A 13650-nucleotide genomic window follows, 5' to 3' on the forward strand; every position below is an offset into this window, starting at 1 on the left:
TGCTTGCATGCGTGTACGAGTTGTGGGTGTTGGAGAGCAAGGGAGGAGGTAGAGGTGGTAGAGGGATGAAGAGGTGAGGGAGAGATTGTCCAGGGATCGAAGACGGCTGCAAGGTGAGTACACAACTTCAATTCACACTGCTGGGTGTGTACTGTTTGTAACAGGGGTATAGAGGGCAATAGTAATGGTGTCTCTTGTAGACACTAACGGAAGCTAACTCTGCCATGGCTTGTTGGCCAAAGCCACCTATGGGGACATGTATGGGTTTGAGGATAAATGCCGAAGCATTTATGTAATCAAAACAAGCACAAAGGCATTATCAAATCCAAGTTTGCTTGTCACGTGCGCCGAATACAACAGGTGTAAACCTTACAGTGAAATGCTTACTTACCGGCCCTAACCAACAGTGCCATTTTTAAGTAAAAAATAGGTATTAGGTGAACAATAGATAAATAAAAAAACGACAGTAAAAAAACTCCATCTCCAAGATTAACTAAATTGAAATGGAATTGAGCCCACATCACCTAGATATGTTGTTTTATATCTCCTAGATGTGTTGTGTTTTACATCTCCTAGATGTGTTGCGTTTTACATCTCATAGATGTGTTGTGTTTTACATCTCATAGATGTGTTGTGTTTTACATCTCATAGATGTGTTGTGTTTTACATCTCATAGATGTGTTGCGTTTTACATCTCATAGATGTGTTGTGTTTTACATCTCCTAGATGTGTTGTGTTTTACATCTCATAGATGTGTTGTTTTACATCTCATAGATGTGTTGTGTTTTACATCTCATAGATGTGTTGTGTTTTACATCTCATAGATGTGTTGTGTTTTACATCTCCTAGATGTGTTGTGTTTTACATCTCCTAGATGTGTTGTTTTACATCTCCTAGATGTGTTGTTTTACATCTCATAGATGTGTTGTTTTACATCTCATAGATGTGTTGTGTTTTACATCTCATAGATGTGTTGTGTTTTACATCTCCTAGATGTGTTGTTTTACATCTCATAGATGTGTTGTGTTTTACATCTCATAGATGTGTTGTGTTTTACATCTCATAGATGTGTTTTACATCTCATAGATGTGTTGTGTTTTACATCTCCTAGATGTGTTTTACATCTCATAGATGTGTTGTGTTTTACATCTCCTAGATGTGTTGTTTTACATCTCATAGATGTGTTGTGTTTTACATCTCCTAGATGTGTTGTTTTTCATCTCATAGATGTGTTGTGTTTTACATCTCCTAGATGTGTTGCGTTTTACATCTCATAGATGTGTTGTGTTTTACATCTCCTAGATGTGTTGTTTTTCATCTCATAGATGTGTTGTGTTTTTCATCTCATAGATGTGTTGTGTTTTACATCTCATAGATGTGTTGTGTTTTACATCTCATAGATGTGTTGTGTTTTACATCTCCTAGATGTGTTGTTTTTCATCTCATAGATGTGTTGTGTTTTACATCTCATAGATGTGTTGTGTTTTACATCTCCTAGATGTGTTGTGTTTTACATCTCCAGTTAGAATCCATCAGCCTACGTCACCCTGTGCTGTAACCTGGGTGATATAGACCATCCACACTTTCTCTCTCTCTCACACACAGGCACGCTTGTACCATCTCAGCTCACCTCTCTCTCTCACGCACACACCCCAGTCTCTGAGACCCGGGCATCTCTCTCTGACCATGGACGTGTCAGCGCTGGGCAGTGGGAGCAGCTGTTCAGAGGATTGTGTGCTAGGGTCTGGCTGTCTGGAGGACTGTGGGAACCAGAGTGACCAGACTGACTGGGAATGGGAGGACTTCAGTGGGGCTGAGCTGGTGTGTGTGACAGCCGTGTGTGTGCTGCTGCTGGCCCTGGGCATCACAGGAAATATGTTAACCATCCTGGTAGTTTGGCTCCGGCCACACCTGAGAAGCACCACCTACCTCTACCTGAGTAGTATGGCCGTCTCCGACCTCCTCATACTGCTTCTGATGCCTTTAGATCTGTACTACAAGGTAAGGGGGAGTCTCGCTAGCTGTGGAGGTTCTGGCCCTGGGGGTTAGACGATATAGTGTCTGAGCTGGGTTGTGTGTGTGTAACCTATCTGTGTGTCCGTCCCTCTAGCTGTGGAGGTTCTGGCCCTGGGGGTTAGACGATATAGTGTCTGAGCTGGGTTGTGTGTGTGTAACCTATCTGTGTGTCCGTCCCTCTAGCTGTGGAGGTTCCGGCCCTGGGATCTGGGTGATGCAGTGTGTAAGCTGAGTGTGTTCATCAGTGAGAGTTGTACCTACTCCTCCATCCTCCACATCACCGCCCTTTCTCTGGAGCGCTACCTCGCTGTCTGTCGACCACTCACAGCCAAGACCCTGGTCACACGGACCCGCGTCCGTACTCTCATTGGCTGCCTGTGGGTTGTGGCCGTGATCAGCGCTGGGCCGGTGTTTGCTATGGTAGGGGTAGAGGAGCTGGGGGGAGGTGAGGGGGAGAGCGAGTGTCGCTGTACGGACTACGCCGTCTCCTCAGGCCTGCTGGGGGCCATGATGTGGCTCTCCAACCTCTACTTCCTGGTGCCGCTGGGCATTCTGGGAGTTGTGTATGGCCTGATCGGCAGGAAGCTTTGGCTCCGCCCACAACGCAGCAGCCGAGACCGCGCCCAGCGACACACCATCAAGATGCTCGGTGAGGCTGTGAGAGAGTCTCTATTTTAAAGTTACTTTGATTTACTGGTTTGGGCCTCAGCAAGCAGCTATTGTGAACCAACTATATCACACATACACTAATAATGAGTTCTAATGTCAACTCTTTCTGTCGCTCCATCCCATATTCTCCTCTCTCTCTAGGGATGATCGTGCTGGCGTTTGTTCTGTGTTGGCTGCCATTCCACGTTGGTCGGAAGTTGTTCTCTGTGACTCTGGGCTCCAGCGCTGATATGTACTACATCTCTCAGTACTTTAACCTGGTCTCCTTTGTGTTGTTCTACCTCAGTGCTGCTGTCAACCCTATCCTCTACAACACCATGTCAGCACGCTACCGCCACGCTGTCCGCAGCCTGCTGCGCTCACACACACCCCGCTCCCACCACCCCCCACCCACGCCACAACACTCTACTACCACCCTGTAACTCACACACACCCCGCTCCCACCACCCCCCACCCACGCCACAACACTCTACTACCACCCTGTAACTCACACACACCCCGCTCCCACCACCCCCACCCACGCCACAACACTCTACCACCACCCTGTAACTCACACACACCCCGCTCCCACCACCCCCACTCACCTCACAACACTCTACCACCACCCTGTAACTCACACACACCCCGCTCCCACCACCCCCACTCACCCCACAACACTCTACCACCACCCTGTAACTCACACACACCCCTCTCCCACCACCCCCCACTCACCCCACAACACTCTACCACCACCCTGTAACTCACACACACCCCGCTCCCACCACCCCCCACAACACTCTACCACCACCCTGTAACTCACACACACCCCTCTCCCACCACCCCCCACAACACTCTACCACCACCCTGTAACTCACACACACCCCTCTCCCACCACCCCCACCCATGCCACAACACTCTACCACCACCCTGTAATTCACACACACCCCGCTCCCACCACCCCCACCCACGCCACAACACTCTACCACCACCCTGTAATTCACACACACCCCTCTCCCACCACCCCCACAACACTCTACCACCACCCTGTAACTCACACACACCCCTCTCCCACCACCCCCCACCCACGCCACAACACTCTACCACCACCCTGTAACTCACACACACCCCACCCCCACCACCCCCCACTCACCCCACAACACTCTACTACCACCCTGTAACTCACACACACCCCGCTCCCACCACCCCCCACCCACGCCACAACACTCTACCACCACCCTGTAACTCACACACACCCCGCTCCCACCACCCCACAACACTCTACCACCACCCTGTAATTCACACACACCCCGCTCCCACCACCCCCCACTCACCTCACAACACTCTACCACCACTCTGTAACTCACGGACACACACACACACACACACAGAAAACCTTGGAGATGGATGGAGGAATAAGACTTTGTTTAGAGGCACATTGTCTTTAGTGAGACATACTGTCAGATTTATTGTATAATATTTGATTCATATATATTTTCCATTTTGATGACTGTTGGTTCTAAACCCCTGAAGGTGTGTGTGTTCTCAGAGTGATGTGTAAAAAACTGTAATTCCAGCCTTTTGTCTTTGTGGTACTTTAGCTCTGGTGTGTGTGTGTGTGCATGCGTCTGTGTGTGTGCGTGTGTGTGTGTGTCACCATGGTGACTAGTGATGGTAAGAATGGCCCCTGGGGAATATTGGCGGGTTGGGAGATTGATTAGAGGGGGTTACTGGGATTATTGGTTAATGTGAGGGAGGGAGGGATGTAAGGTGTGTGTGTGTGTGTGTAGCAGTAGGAGGTTGCAGCCTTTGAGTTGACAGCGTGCTCAGAGTTCCACTCTGTCTCATCACAGACTGACTCATTTAGCAGACTTGACACCTGCAAGCCCACCCACCCCACTCACACAGCTCCTGGGAAGCTCTTGGGAGCCACACATTCTAATAAATCAGTGGCATCAATTAACAAGGGAGACAAGGACACCAGTGGCTACTGCAAACCACCAGGCTCAGATCTGAATATCACAGCAAAGTATATTTTTTTTATTTAAAAAAAAGTCCCTTTTTTTCACATCACAGTACAACATATTCAGTCCCCATTTGAGTATTTTGTATTGATGTACATTTTTGAATGTGTTACATCTAATCTAAATAAAACATTTGACTGATAATAAACTCTGCACTCTTCATTTGATTCACTTTCTTTCATGACAGACTCGCTCAACCTGCCATGATGGAGAGAGAGAATGAAAGAATCTGAATTACTCTAGAGCGTCTGCTAAATGACTTAAATGTAAATGATGTAAATGAAATGTGTCTTTATATTGTGTGTATCTTGGGCTCTGTGTTTCAGAGTAGAGTTCCTATTCAGCCCATCCATCCCCCTCTACCTGCCTAGCACCATCATGGCACACTTGTCTTCTAGCTCTGCTATTCTTCCTGCTTCCATTGTACTATACCTCTCAGGAGGAGAGCTGATAAATGTGGTATCAGGCCAATGGAAATACATTGTCCCCCAGCAAAATGAGTTGACATTTAGGCTATTGTTTATATGTGTATTTTACACTATGTTGTGGTAGAAATCAGAACATAATACTTGTCTGGATGTCAAGCCCAACACATATCATCGTCACCAATCAACTGCATTGCAGTTAAAGAACAACTTAGCATATGAAAATCAGTGGTGGTAGTCAAACTATACTACCAGCTTATACGAACAGGATTTGGCATTTAAGTAACTTTTTCTAAACCTGAAAAGGAACCATTTCTAAATGTTATGCAACGAAAACAACCAAATATATCTAAATTGTACATTAGTAAACCTGTTGAGGGCCTGTTACAGGACATCAATCATGAGCAGTGGCGACCCGTCATTCAGGGCAGGTGGGTCTAAGCCGGGCTTGTCTGTTTTGCATGTTATTTTGGTTTTAATACGCGTCATATAAGTTTGCAAACAATGTAAAAAAAAATATATACATAGAATTGAGTTAATAAAGCCGCATACAAACAGGTAGCTCCAAAATGCAGGTGTTTCAGCCTAGCTCAGTCCTTTCTGTAGTGGTGGGGCAGGCCAGCAGAAAATAGTGATTCGCTCAGCATTGCACCCGCCTTTAGTATGGGAATTGATGGAAATGGATGTAAAATATATCACTAGCCACTTTAAACAATGCTAATTAATATAATGTTTACATACCCTACATTACTCATCTCATATGTATATACTGTACTCTATATAATCTACTGCATCTTTATGTAATACATGTATCACTAGCCACTTTAAACTATGCCACTTTGTTTCCATACTCTACATTACTCATCTCATATGTATATACTGTACTCGATACCATCTACTGCATCTTGCCTATTCCGTTCTGTACCATCACTCATTCATATATATTTATGTACATATTCTTTATCCCTTTACACTTGTGTGTATAAGGTAGTAGTTTTGGAATTGTTAGGTTAGATTACTCGTTGGTTATTACTGCATTGTCGGAACTAGAAGCACAAGCATTTCGCTACACTCGCATTAACATCTGCTAACCATGTGTATGTGACAAATACATTTGATTTGATTTAGTAAGTGTAGACATCAATAATGTGAGCCCTCTGTGTGCTGCATAGCATTACATTAGAAGTGCCCTTTCAAGAAGGCTCACGGTCATTGGCCACAGAAATGACGTCAAATCACGTTATTTGTACAGTAGCTTTGATTGGACTGATCATGACAACGTCTTACTTTCACAATCTTAGCTTGGAGTCATCATCATGAATCAAGTCTACTGGTAAATCTTTTTTATGAACAGAAATAATGAAGAGAAATATAGATAAAACATATCGGTGCTCATCGGCCATTGGACATAAACATTACACAACAATTTGGAGATCGCAAATTCAACAATGAGTGGTTTGTAAGGAATCGGTGACAGTGACTAACTGCAAGTATTGCAACTGGGAAGTCGGGAATAATACATTTTGAAAGGTCATTCAACTCGGAATTGTAAATCCAGCATCTTTCTCTTTGATGATAACATTTGCCCACGAAGGACCAGTGCGCCACTTTCCAAAAATGTCTTATGCTGCTTCATAAATGATGTAAGATGTCAGAGAGATATGTATACTGTAGCTAAGAAAGTAATACTAGTATACATAAGTGTATGTTGTGTAGTAAGCTGTTAGTAGTCTGTTTTCACCAACGCGGTATTGTAAACACATCGTTCGTGGCCGGTGTGTGCTTGTTTGCAAACGTTTTGTGTATAGCTTGACAGTGCTCCTGATAGTAGTACACTGTAAGAACAGCCCATGTTCTGAATTATGTTACTGTACATTTCAAAACTGCTTAACAAATAGGTATGTTGACCACGCCGTCCTAGCTCGCTCATGAATGTCTTAATCGAAGTAACGGATTGCTTTATCCGCTTGTCGTTGTCAAGGTGTGCGCTACTGGTGGAGAAGTCAGGTGCAGGAGAGCAGAGAGTTGTGAACAGGCGCACACTTTATTTAGGCCGAGGCAATAAAACAGACAGACACCACTGCATCAACCTCCAGCCAAAGGTAAAAGTGTAAGGTGCGAAACAGTCACAAAAAAATGAGCAAATGTTTACAATAAACATCCTTCGTGGAAATACTACTGAATAACGGGGAAAAACCCAGCCTGGCGCGTACACACGAAACACGTAACAAAACCAATTTCACAAAAAGACATGGGGGGAGCCGTGACAGTCGTCCCCGTATGCCATAGCTTGTACTGTACATCTCAAATATCAGTAGAAACCACATCTGTTTAAGCAAGTCAGCAATATCAGTGATGTTTTTTTAAGGCAGTAAATGAGGGGGATAGATCCAAATGAGAACACACACCTACACACATTCACACACAAGTCTTGCCATACATCAATAATTACTGGAGTGACCACCCTCTTAGAATCTGACCTGTGAAGGCCCCTGTAACCTTGGAACTTCACAGCTACACACATTCACACACAAGTCTTGCCATACATCAATAATTACTGGAGTGACCACCCTCTTAGAATCTGACCTGTGAAGGCCCCTGTAACCTTGGAACTTCACAGCTACACACATTCACACACAAGTCTTGCCATACATCAATAATTACTGGAGTGACCACCCTCTTAGAATCTGACCTGTGAAGGCCCTGTAACCTTGGAACTTCACAGCTACATTTCAAGTTTTAATGTCACATGCTCAAGTACAGTGACATTACTTTATTGCAAACTCAAAACCCAACAATGCAATAATCAATAACAATGTAATACTAGAAAAAACACATGAGAAATAAGAACACAATAAGTAAGTAAGCATATTATATACAGGGTCAGTTTTAATGCCATATTTAAAATGTGCAGGGATACTGGAGTGATGGAGGTAGATATGTATAGGGGTAAGGAGACAGGGATACTGGAGTGATGGAGGTAGATATGTATAGGGGTAAGGAGACAGGGATACTGGAGTGATGGAGGTAGATATGTGTAGGGGTAAGGTGACAGGGATACTGGAGTAATGGAGGTAGATATGTATAGGAGTAAGGAGACAGGGATACTGGAGTGATGGAGGTAGATATGTATAGGGGTAAGGAGACAGGGATACTGGAGTGATGGAGGTAGATATGTATAGGGGTAAGGTGACAGGGATACTGGAGTGATGGAGGTAGATATGTATAGGGGTAGGTGACAGGGATACTGGAGTGATGGAGGTAGATATGTATAGGGGTAAGGAGACAGGGACACTGGAGTGATGGAGGTAGATATGTATAGGGGTAAGGAGACAGGGATACTGGAGTGATGGAGGTAGATATGTATAGGGGTAAGGTGACAGGGATACTGGAGTGATGGAGGTAGATATGTATAGGGGTAAGGTGACAGGGATACTGGAGTGATGGAGGTAGATATGTATAGGGGTAAGGTGACAGGGATACTGGAGTGATGGAGGTAGATATGTATAGGGGTAAGGAGACAGGGATACTGGAGTGATGGAGGTAGATATGTATAGGGGTAAGGTGACAGGGATACTGGAGTGATGGAGGTAGATATGTATAGGGGTAAGGTGACAGGGATACTGGAGTGATGGAGGTAGATATGTATAGGGGTAAGGTGACAGGGATACTGGAGTGATGGAGGTAGATATGTATAGGGGTAAGGAGACAGGGATACTGGAGTGATGGAGGTAGATATGTATAGGGGTAAGGAGACAGGGATACTGGAGTGATGGAGGTAGATATGTATAGGGGTAAGGTGACAGGGATACTGGAGTGATGGAGGTAGATTTTTTTATTAATTTTTTATTTCACCTTTATTTAACCAGGTAGAATAGTTGAGAACAAGTTCTCATTTGCAACTGCGACCTGGCCAAGATAAAGCATAGCAGTGTGAACAGACAACACAGAGTTACACATGGAGTAAACAATTAACAAGTCAATAACACAGTAGAAAAAAAAGGGGAGTCTATATACATTGTGTGCAAAAGGCATGAGGAGTTAGGCGAATAATTACAATTTTGCAGATTAACACTGGAGTGATAAATGATCAGATGGTCATGTACAGGTAGAGATATTGGTGTGCAAAAGAGCAGAAAAGTAAATAAATAAAAACAGTATGGGGATGAGGTAGGTGAAAATGGGTGGGCTATTTACCAATAGACTATGTACAGCTGCAGCGATCGGTTAGCTGCTCAGATAGCAGATGTTTGAAGTTGGTGAGGGAGATAAAAGTCTCCAACTTCAGCGATTTTTGCAATTCGTGGAGATATGTATAGGGGTAAGGAGACAGGGATACTGGAGTAATGGAGGTAGATATGTATAGGGGTAAGGTGACAGGGATACTGGAGTAATGGAGGTAGATATGTATAGGAGTAAGGAGACAGGGATACTGGAGTGATGGAGGTAGATATGTATAGGGGTAAGGAGACAGGGATACTGGAGTGATGGAGGTAGATATGTATAGGGGTAAGGAGACAGGGATACTGGAGTAATGGAGGTAGATATGTATAGGGGTAAGGAGACAGGGATACTGGAGTGATGGAGGTAGATATGTATAGGGGTAAGGAGACAGGGATACTGGAGTGATGGAGGTAGATATGTATAGGGGTAAGGAGACAGGGATACTGGAGTGATGGAGGTAGATATGTATAGGGGTAAGGTGACAGGGATACTGGAGTGATGGAGGTATATATGTATAGGGGTAAGGGGACAGGGATACTGGAGTGATGGAGGTAGATATGTATAGGGGTAGGTGACAGGGATACTGGAGTGATGGAGGTAGATATGTATAGGGGTAAGGAGACAGGGACACTGGAGTGATGGAGGTAGATATGTATAGGGGTAAGGAGACAGGGATACTGGAGTGATGGAGGTAGATATGTATAGGGGTAAGGTGACAGGGATACTGGAGTGATGGAGGTAGATATGTATAGGGGTAAGGAGACAGGGATACTGGAGTGATGGAGGTAGATATGTATAGGGGTAAGGGGACAGGGATACTGGAGTGATGGAGGTAGATATGTATAGGGGTAAGGGGACAGGGATACTGGAGTGATGGAGGTAGATATGTATAGGGGTAAGGAGACAGGGATACTGGAGTGATGGAGGTAGATATGTATAGGAGTAAGGAGACAGGGATACTGGAGTGATGGAGGTAGATATGTATAGGGGTAAGGAGACAGGGATGCTGGCGTGATGGAGGTAGATATGTATAGGAGTAAGGAGACAGGGATACTGGAGTGATGGAGGTAGATATGTATAGGGGTAAGGAGACAGGGATACTGGAGTGATGGAGGTAGATATGTATAGGGGTAAGGAGACAGGGATACTGGAGTGATGGAGGTAGATATGTATAGGGGTAAGGAGACAGGGATACTGGAGTGATGGAGGTAGATATGTATAGGGGCAAGGTGACTAGGCAACTAGATATAACATAAACAGTGTAGCAACAGATTGTATGTGAGTGGGTGTGGGGGTTTGTAGAGTCAGTATAAATGTATGTGCGTATTATGTGTGAGTGAGCAGATGACGGAGTGAGTGAGTGAGTGTATGTGTGTTAGTGTGTAGGGCCCTGTGAGTGTGCGTAAAGACAGTGTGTTAGTGTGTAGGGCCCTGTGAGTGTGCATAGAGACAGTGTGTTAGTGTGTAGGGCCCTGTGAGTGTGCATAGAGACAGTGTGTTAGTGTGTAGGGCCCTGTGAGTGTGCATAGAGACAGTGTGTTAGTGTGTAGGGCCCTGTGAGTGTGCATAGAGCCAGTGTGTTAGTGTGTAGGGCCCTGTGAGTGTGCATAGAGACAGTGTGTTAGTGTGTAGGGCCCTGTGAGTGTGCATAGAGACAGTGTGTTAGTGTGTAGGGCCCTGTGAGTGTGCATAGAGACATTGCAAAAATAAACGCTCAATAAAGATACAAGGTTAACTCAGATAGTCCGTGTAGCTATTTTGTCATCTATTTGTCAGTCGTATTGCTTGGAGATAGAAGCTGTTCAGGAGCCTGTTGGTGTCAGACTTGATGCACTGGTACATCTTGCAGTGCAGAAGCAGAGAGAATAGTCTATGGCTTGGGTGACTGGAGTCTTTAATGATTTTCCAGGCCTTCCTTCCACACCTGATATCAATGTCCTGGATGGCAGGAAGCTCGGCCCCAGTAATGTACTCAGCTGTCCGCACCACCCACTGTTGCGGTCCATACTAGGCAGTGATGCAGCCAGTCAAGACGCTATCAATGGTACAGCAGTAGAACTGTTTAAGGATTTGAGGGCCCATGCAAAACAGTTTTAACCTCCTGAGGGAGAAGAGGCACTTAGCACCTTCTTCATGACTGTGCGTGTGTGTTTGGACCATTTTAAGTCTTGTGATTAGGACACCGGGGCTCCACTGCAGCCCTTTCGATGTGGATAGGGGCGTGCTCGCCCCCCTGTTTCCTGCAGTCCACGATCCGCACCTTGGTCTTACTGACGTTGAGGGAGAGATTGATTCTCTGTCACCACACTGCCAGGTCACTGACCTCCTCCCTTTAGGCTGACTCATCGTCGCCGGTGATCAGGCCTACCACCATTGTGTCGTCAGCAAACTTGATGGTGTTGGAGTCGTGATTGGCCACGCAGTCGTGGGTGAACAGGGAGTACAGGAGAGGACTAACCACACACCCCTGTGGGGCCCCAGTGTTGAGGGTCAGTGTGGCAGAGGTGATGTTTCCTCTCCTCGGCACCTGGGGTCGGTCGGTCAGGAAGTCCAGGATCCAGTTGCAGAGGGAGGTGTTCAGACCCAGAGTCCTAAGCTTGGTGATGAGCTTGGAAGGGACAATGGTGTTGAATGCTGAGCTGTAGTCAATGAACAGCATTCTCACATAGGTATTCCTCTTATCCAGGTGGGTGAGGTCAGTGTGGAGAGCAATTGGAATTGGTCTAGGGAAGGGTTCCCCAAATTTAGCCCGTGGGGGATTTTATTTGTCCCCCCAAGTTTTCTGAGCCCAAATAAAAACGTTGGGGATTTTTAATTCTTGAACATAAAAGACGAGGAAATAAAAACACCAGGAAATCTGCTCCAAGTTATTTTAATTTAAGAAATCTGTTCCCAAGTATTCCCACGCATAAATCAAATCAAATGTTATTTGTCACATACACATGGTTAGCATATGTCAATGCGAGTGTAGCGAAATGCTTGTGCTTCTAGTTCCGACAATGCAGTAATATCCAACGAGTAATCTAACCTAACAATTTCACAACAACTACCTTATACACATAAGTGTAAAGGGATGAAGAATATGTACATAAAGATATATTAATGAGTGATGGTACAGAACGGCATAGGCAAGATGCAGTAGATGGTATCGAGTACAGTATATACATATGAGATGAGTAATGTAGGGTATGTAAACATATAAAAGTGGCATTGTTTAAAGTGGCTAGTGATACATGTATTACATAAAGATGCAGTAGATGGTATAGAGTACAGTATATACATATGAGATGAGTAATGTAGGGTATGTAAACATTATATTAAGTGGCATTGTTTAAAGTGGCTAGTGATACATGTATTACATAAAGATGCAGTAGATGGTATTGAGTACAGTATATACATATGAGATGAGTAATGTAGGGTATGTAAACATTATATTAAGTGGCATTGTTTACAGTGGCTAGTGATACATTTTTTACATACATTTTTCCATTATTTAAGTGGCTGGAGTTGAGTCAGTATTTTGGCAGCAGCCACTGAATATTAGTGGTGGCTGTTTAACAGTCTGATGGCCTTGAGATAGAAGCTGTTTTTCAGTCTCTCGGTCCCAGCTTTGATGCACCTGTACTGACCTCGCCTTCTGGATGATAGCGGGGTGAACAGGCAGTGGCTCGGGTGGTTGTTGTCCTTGATGATCTTTATGGCCTTCCTGTGACATCGGGTGGTGTAGGTGTCCTGGAGGGCAGGTAGTTTGCCCCCGGTGATGCGTTGTGCAGACCTCACTACCCTCTGGAGAGCCTTACGGTTGTGGGCGGAGCAGACCTCACCACCCTCTGGAGAGCCTTGTGGTTGTGGGCCAAGCAGACCTCACTACCCTCTGGAGAGCCTTGTGGTTGTGGGCCAAGCAGACCTCACTACCCTATGGAGAGCCTTGTGGTTGTGAGCCAAGCAGACCTCACTACCCTCTGGAGAGCCTTGTGGTTGTGGGCCAAGCAGACCTCACTACCCTCTGGAGAGCCTTGTGGTTGTGGGCGGAGCAGACCTCACTACCCTCTGGAGAGCCTTGTGGTTGTGGGCCAAGCAGACCTCACTACCCTCTGGAGAGCCTTGTGGTTGTGGGCCAAGCAGACCTCACTACCCTCTGGAGAGCCTTGTGGTTGTGGGCCAAGCAGACCTCACCACCCTCTGGAGAGCCTTGTGGTTGTGGGCGGAGCAGACCTCACTACCCTCTGGAGAGCCTTACGGTTGTGGGCGGAGCAGACCTCACCACCCTCTGGAGAGCCTTGTGGTTGTGGGCGGAGCAGACCTCACTACCCTCT

The 13650-nt window shown here is 45.5% G+C and overlaps 1 protein-coding gene across 1 annotated transcript; it reads left to right on the forward strand.

The window, feature by feature from the left end:
• The first annotated feature begins 23 nt into the window (after positions 1 to 23).
• On the forward strand, positions 24 to 4833 carry LOC115124255 (growth hormone secretagogue receptor type 1-like). The gene is made up of 4 exons (XM_029653652.2): positions 24 to 113; positions 1606 to 2001; positions 2200 to 2665; positions 2827 to 4833. Exons 2-4 carry the CDS (start codon positions 1687 to 1689, stop codon positions 3105 to 3107), a joined length of 1062 nt encoding a protein of 353 aa, XP_029509512.2. The 5' UTR covers positions 24 to 113; positions 1606 to 1686; the 3' UTR covers positions 3108 to 4833.
• The last annotated feature ends 8817 nt before the right edge of the window (positions 4834 to 13650 follow it).

Source organism: Oncorhynchus nerka, linkage group LG14 (assembly GCF_034236695.1).
Source record: "Oncorhynchus nerka isolate Pitt River linkage group LG14, Oner_Uvic_2.0, whole genome shotgun sequence".
Lineage (NCBI taxonomy): Eukaryota > Metazoa > Chordata > Actinopteri > Salmoniformes > Salmonidae > Oncorhynchus > Oncorhynchus nerka.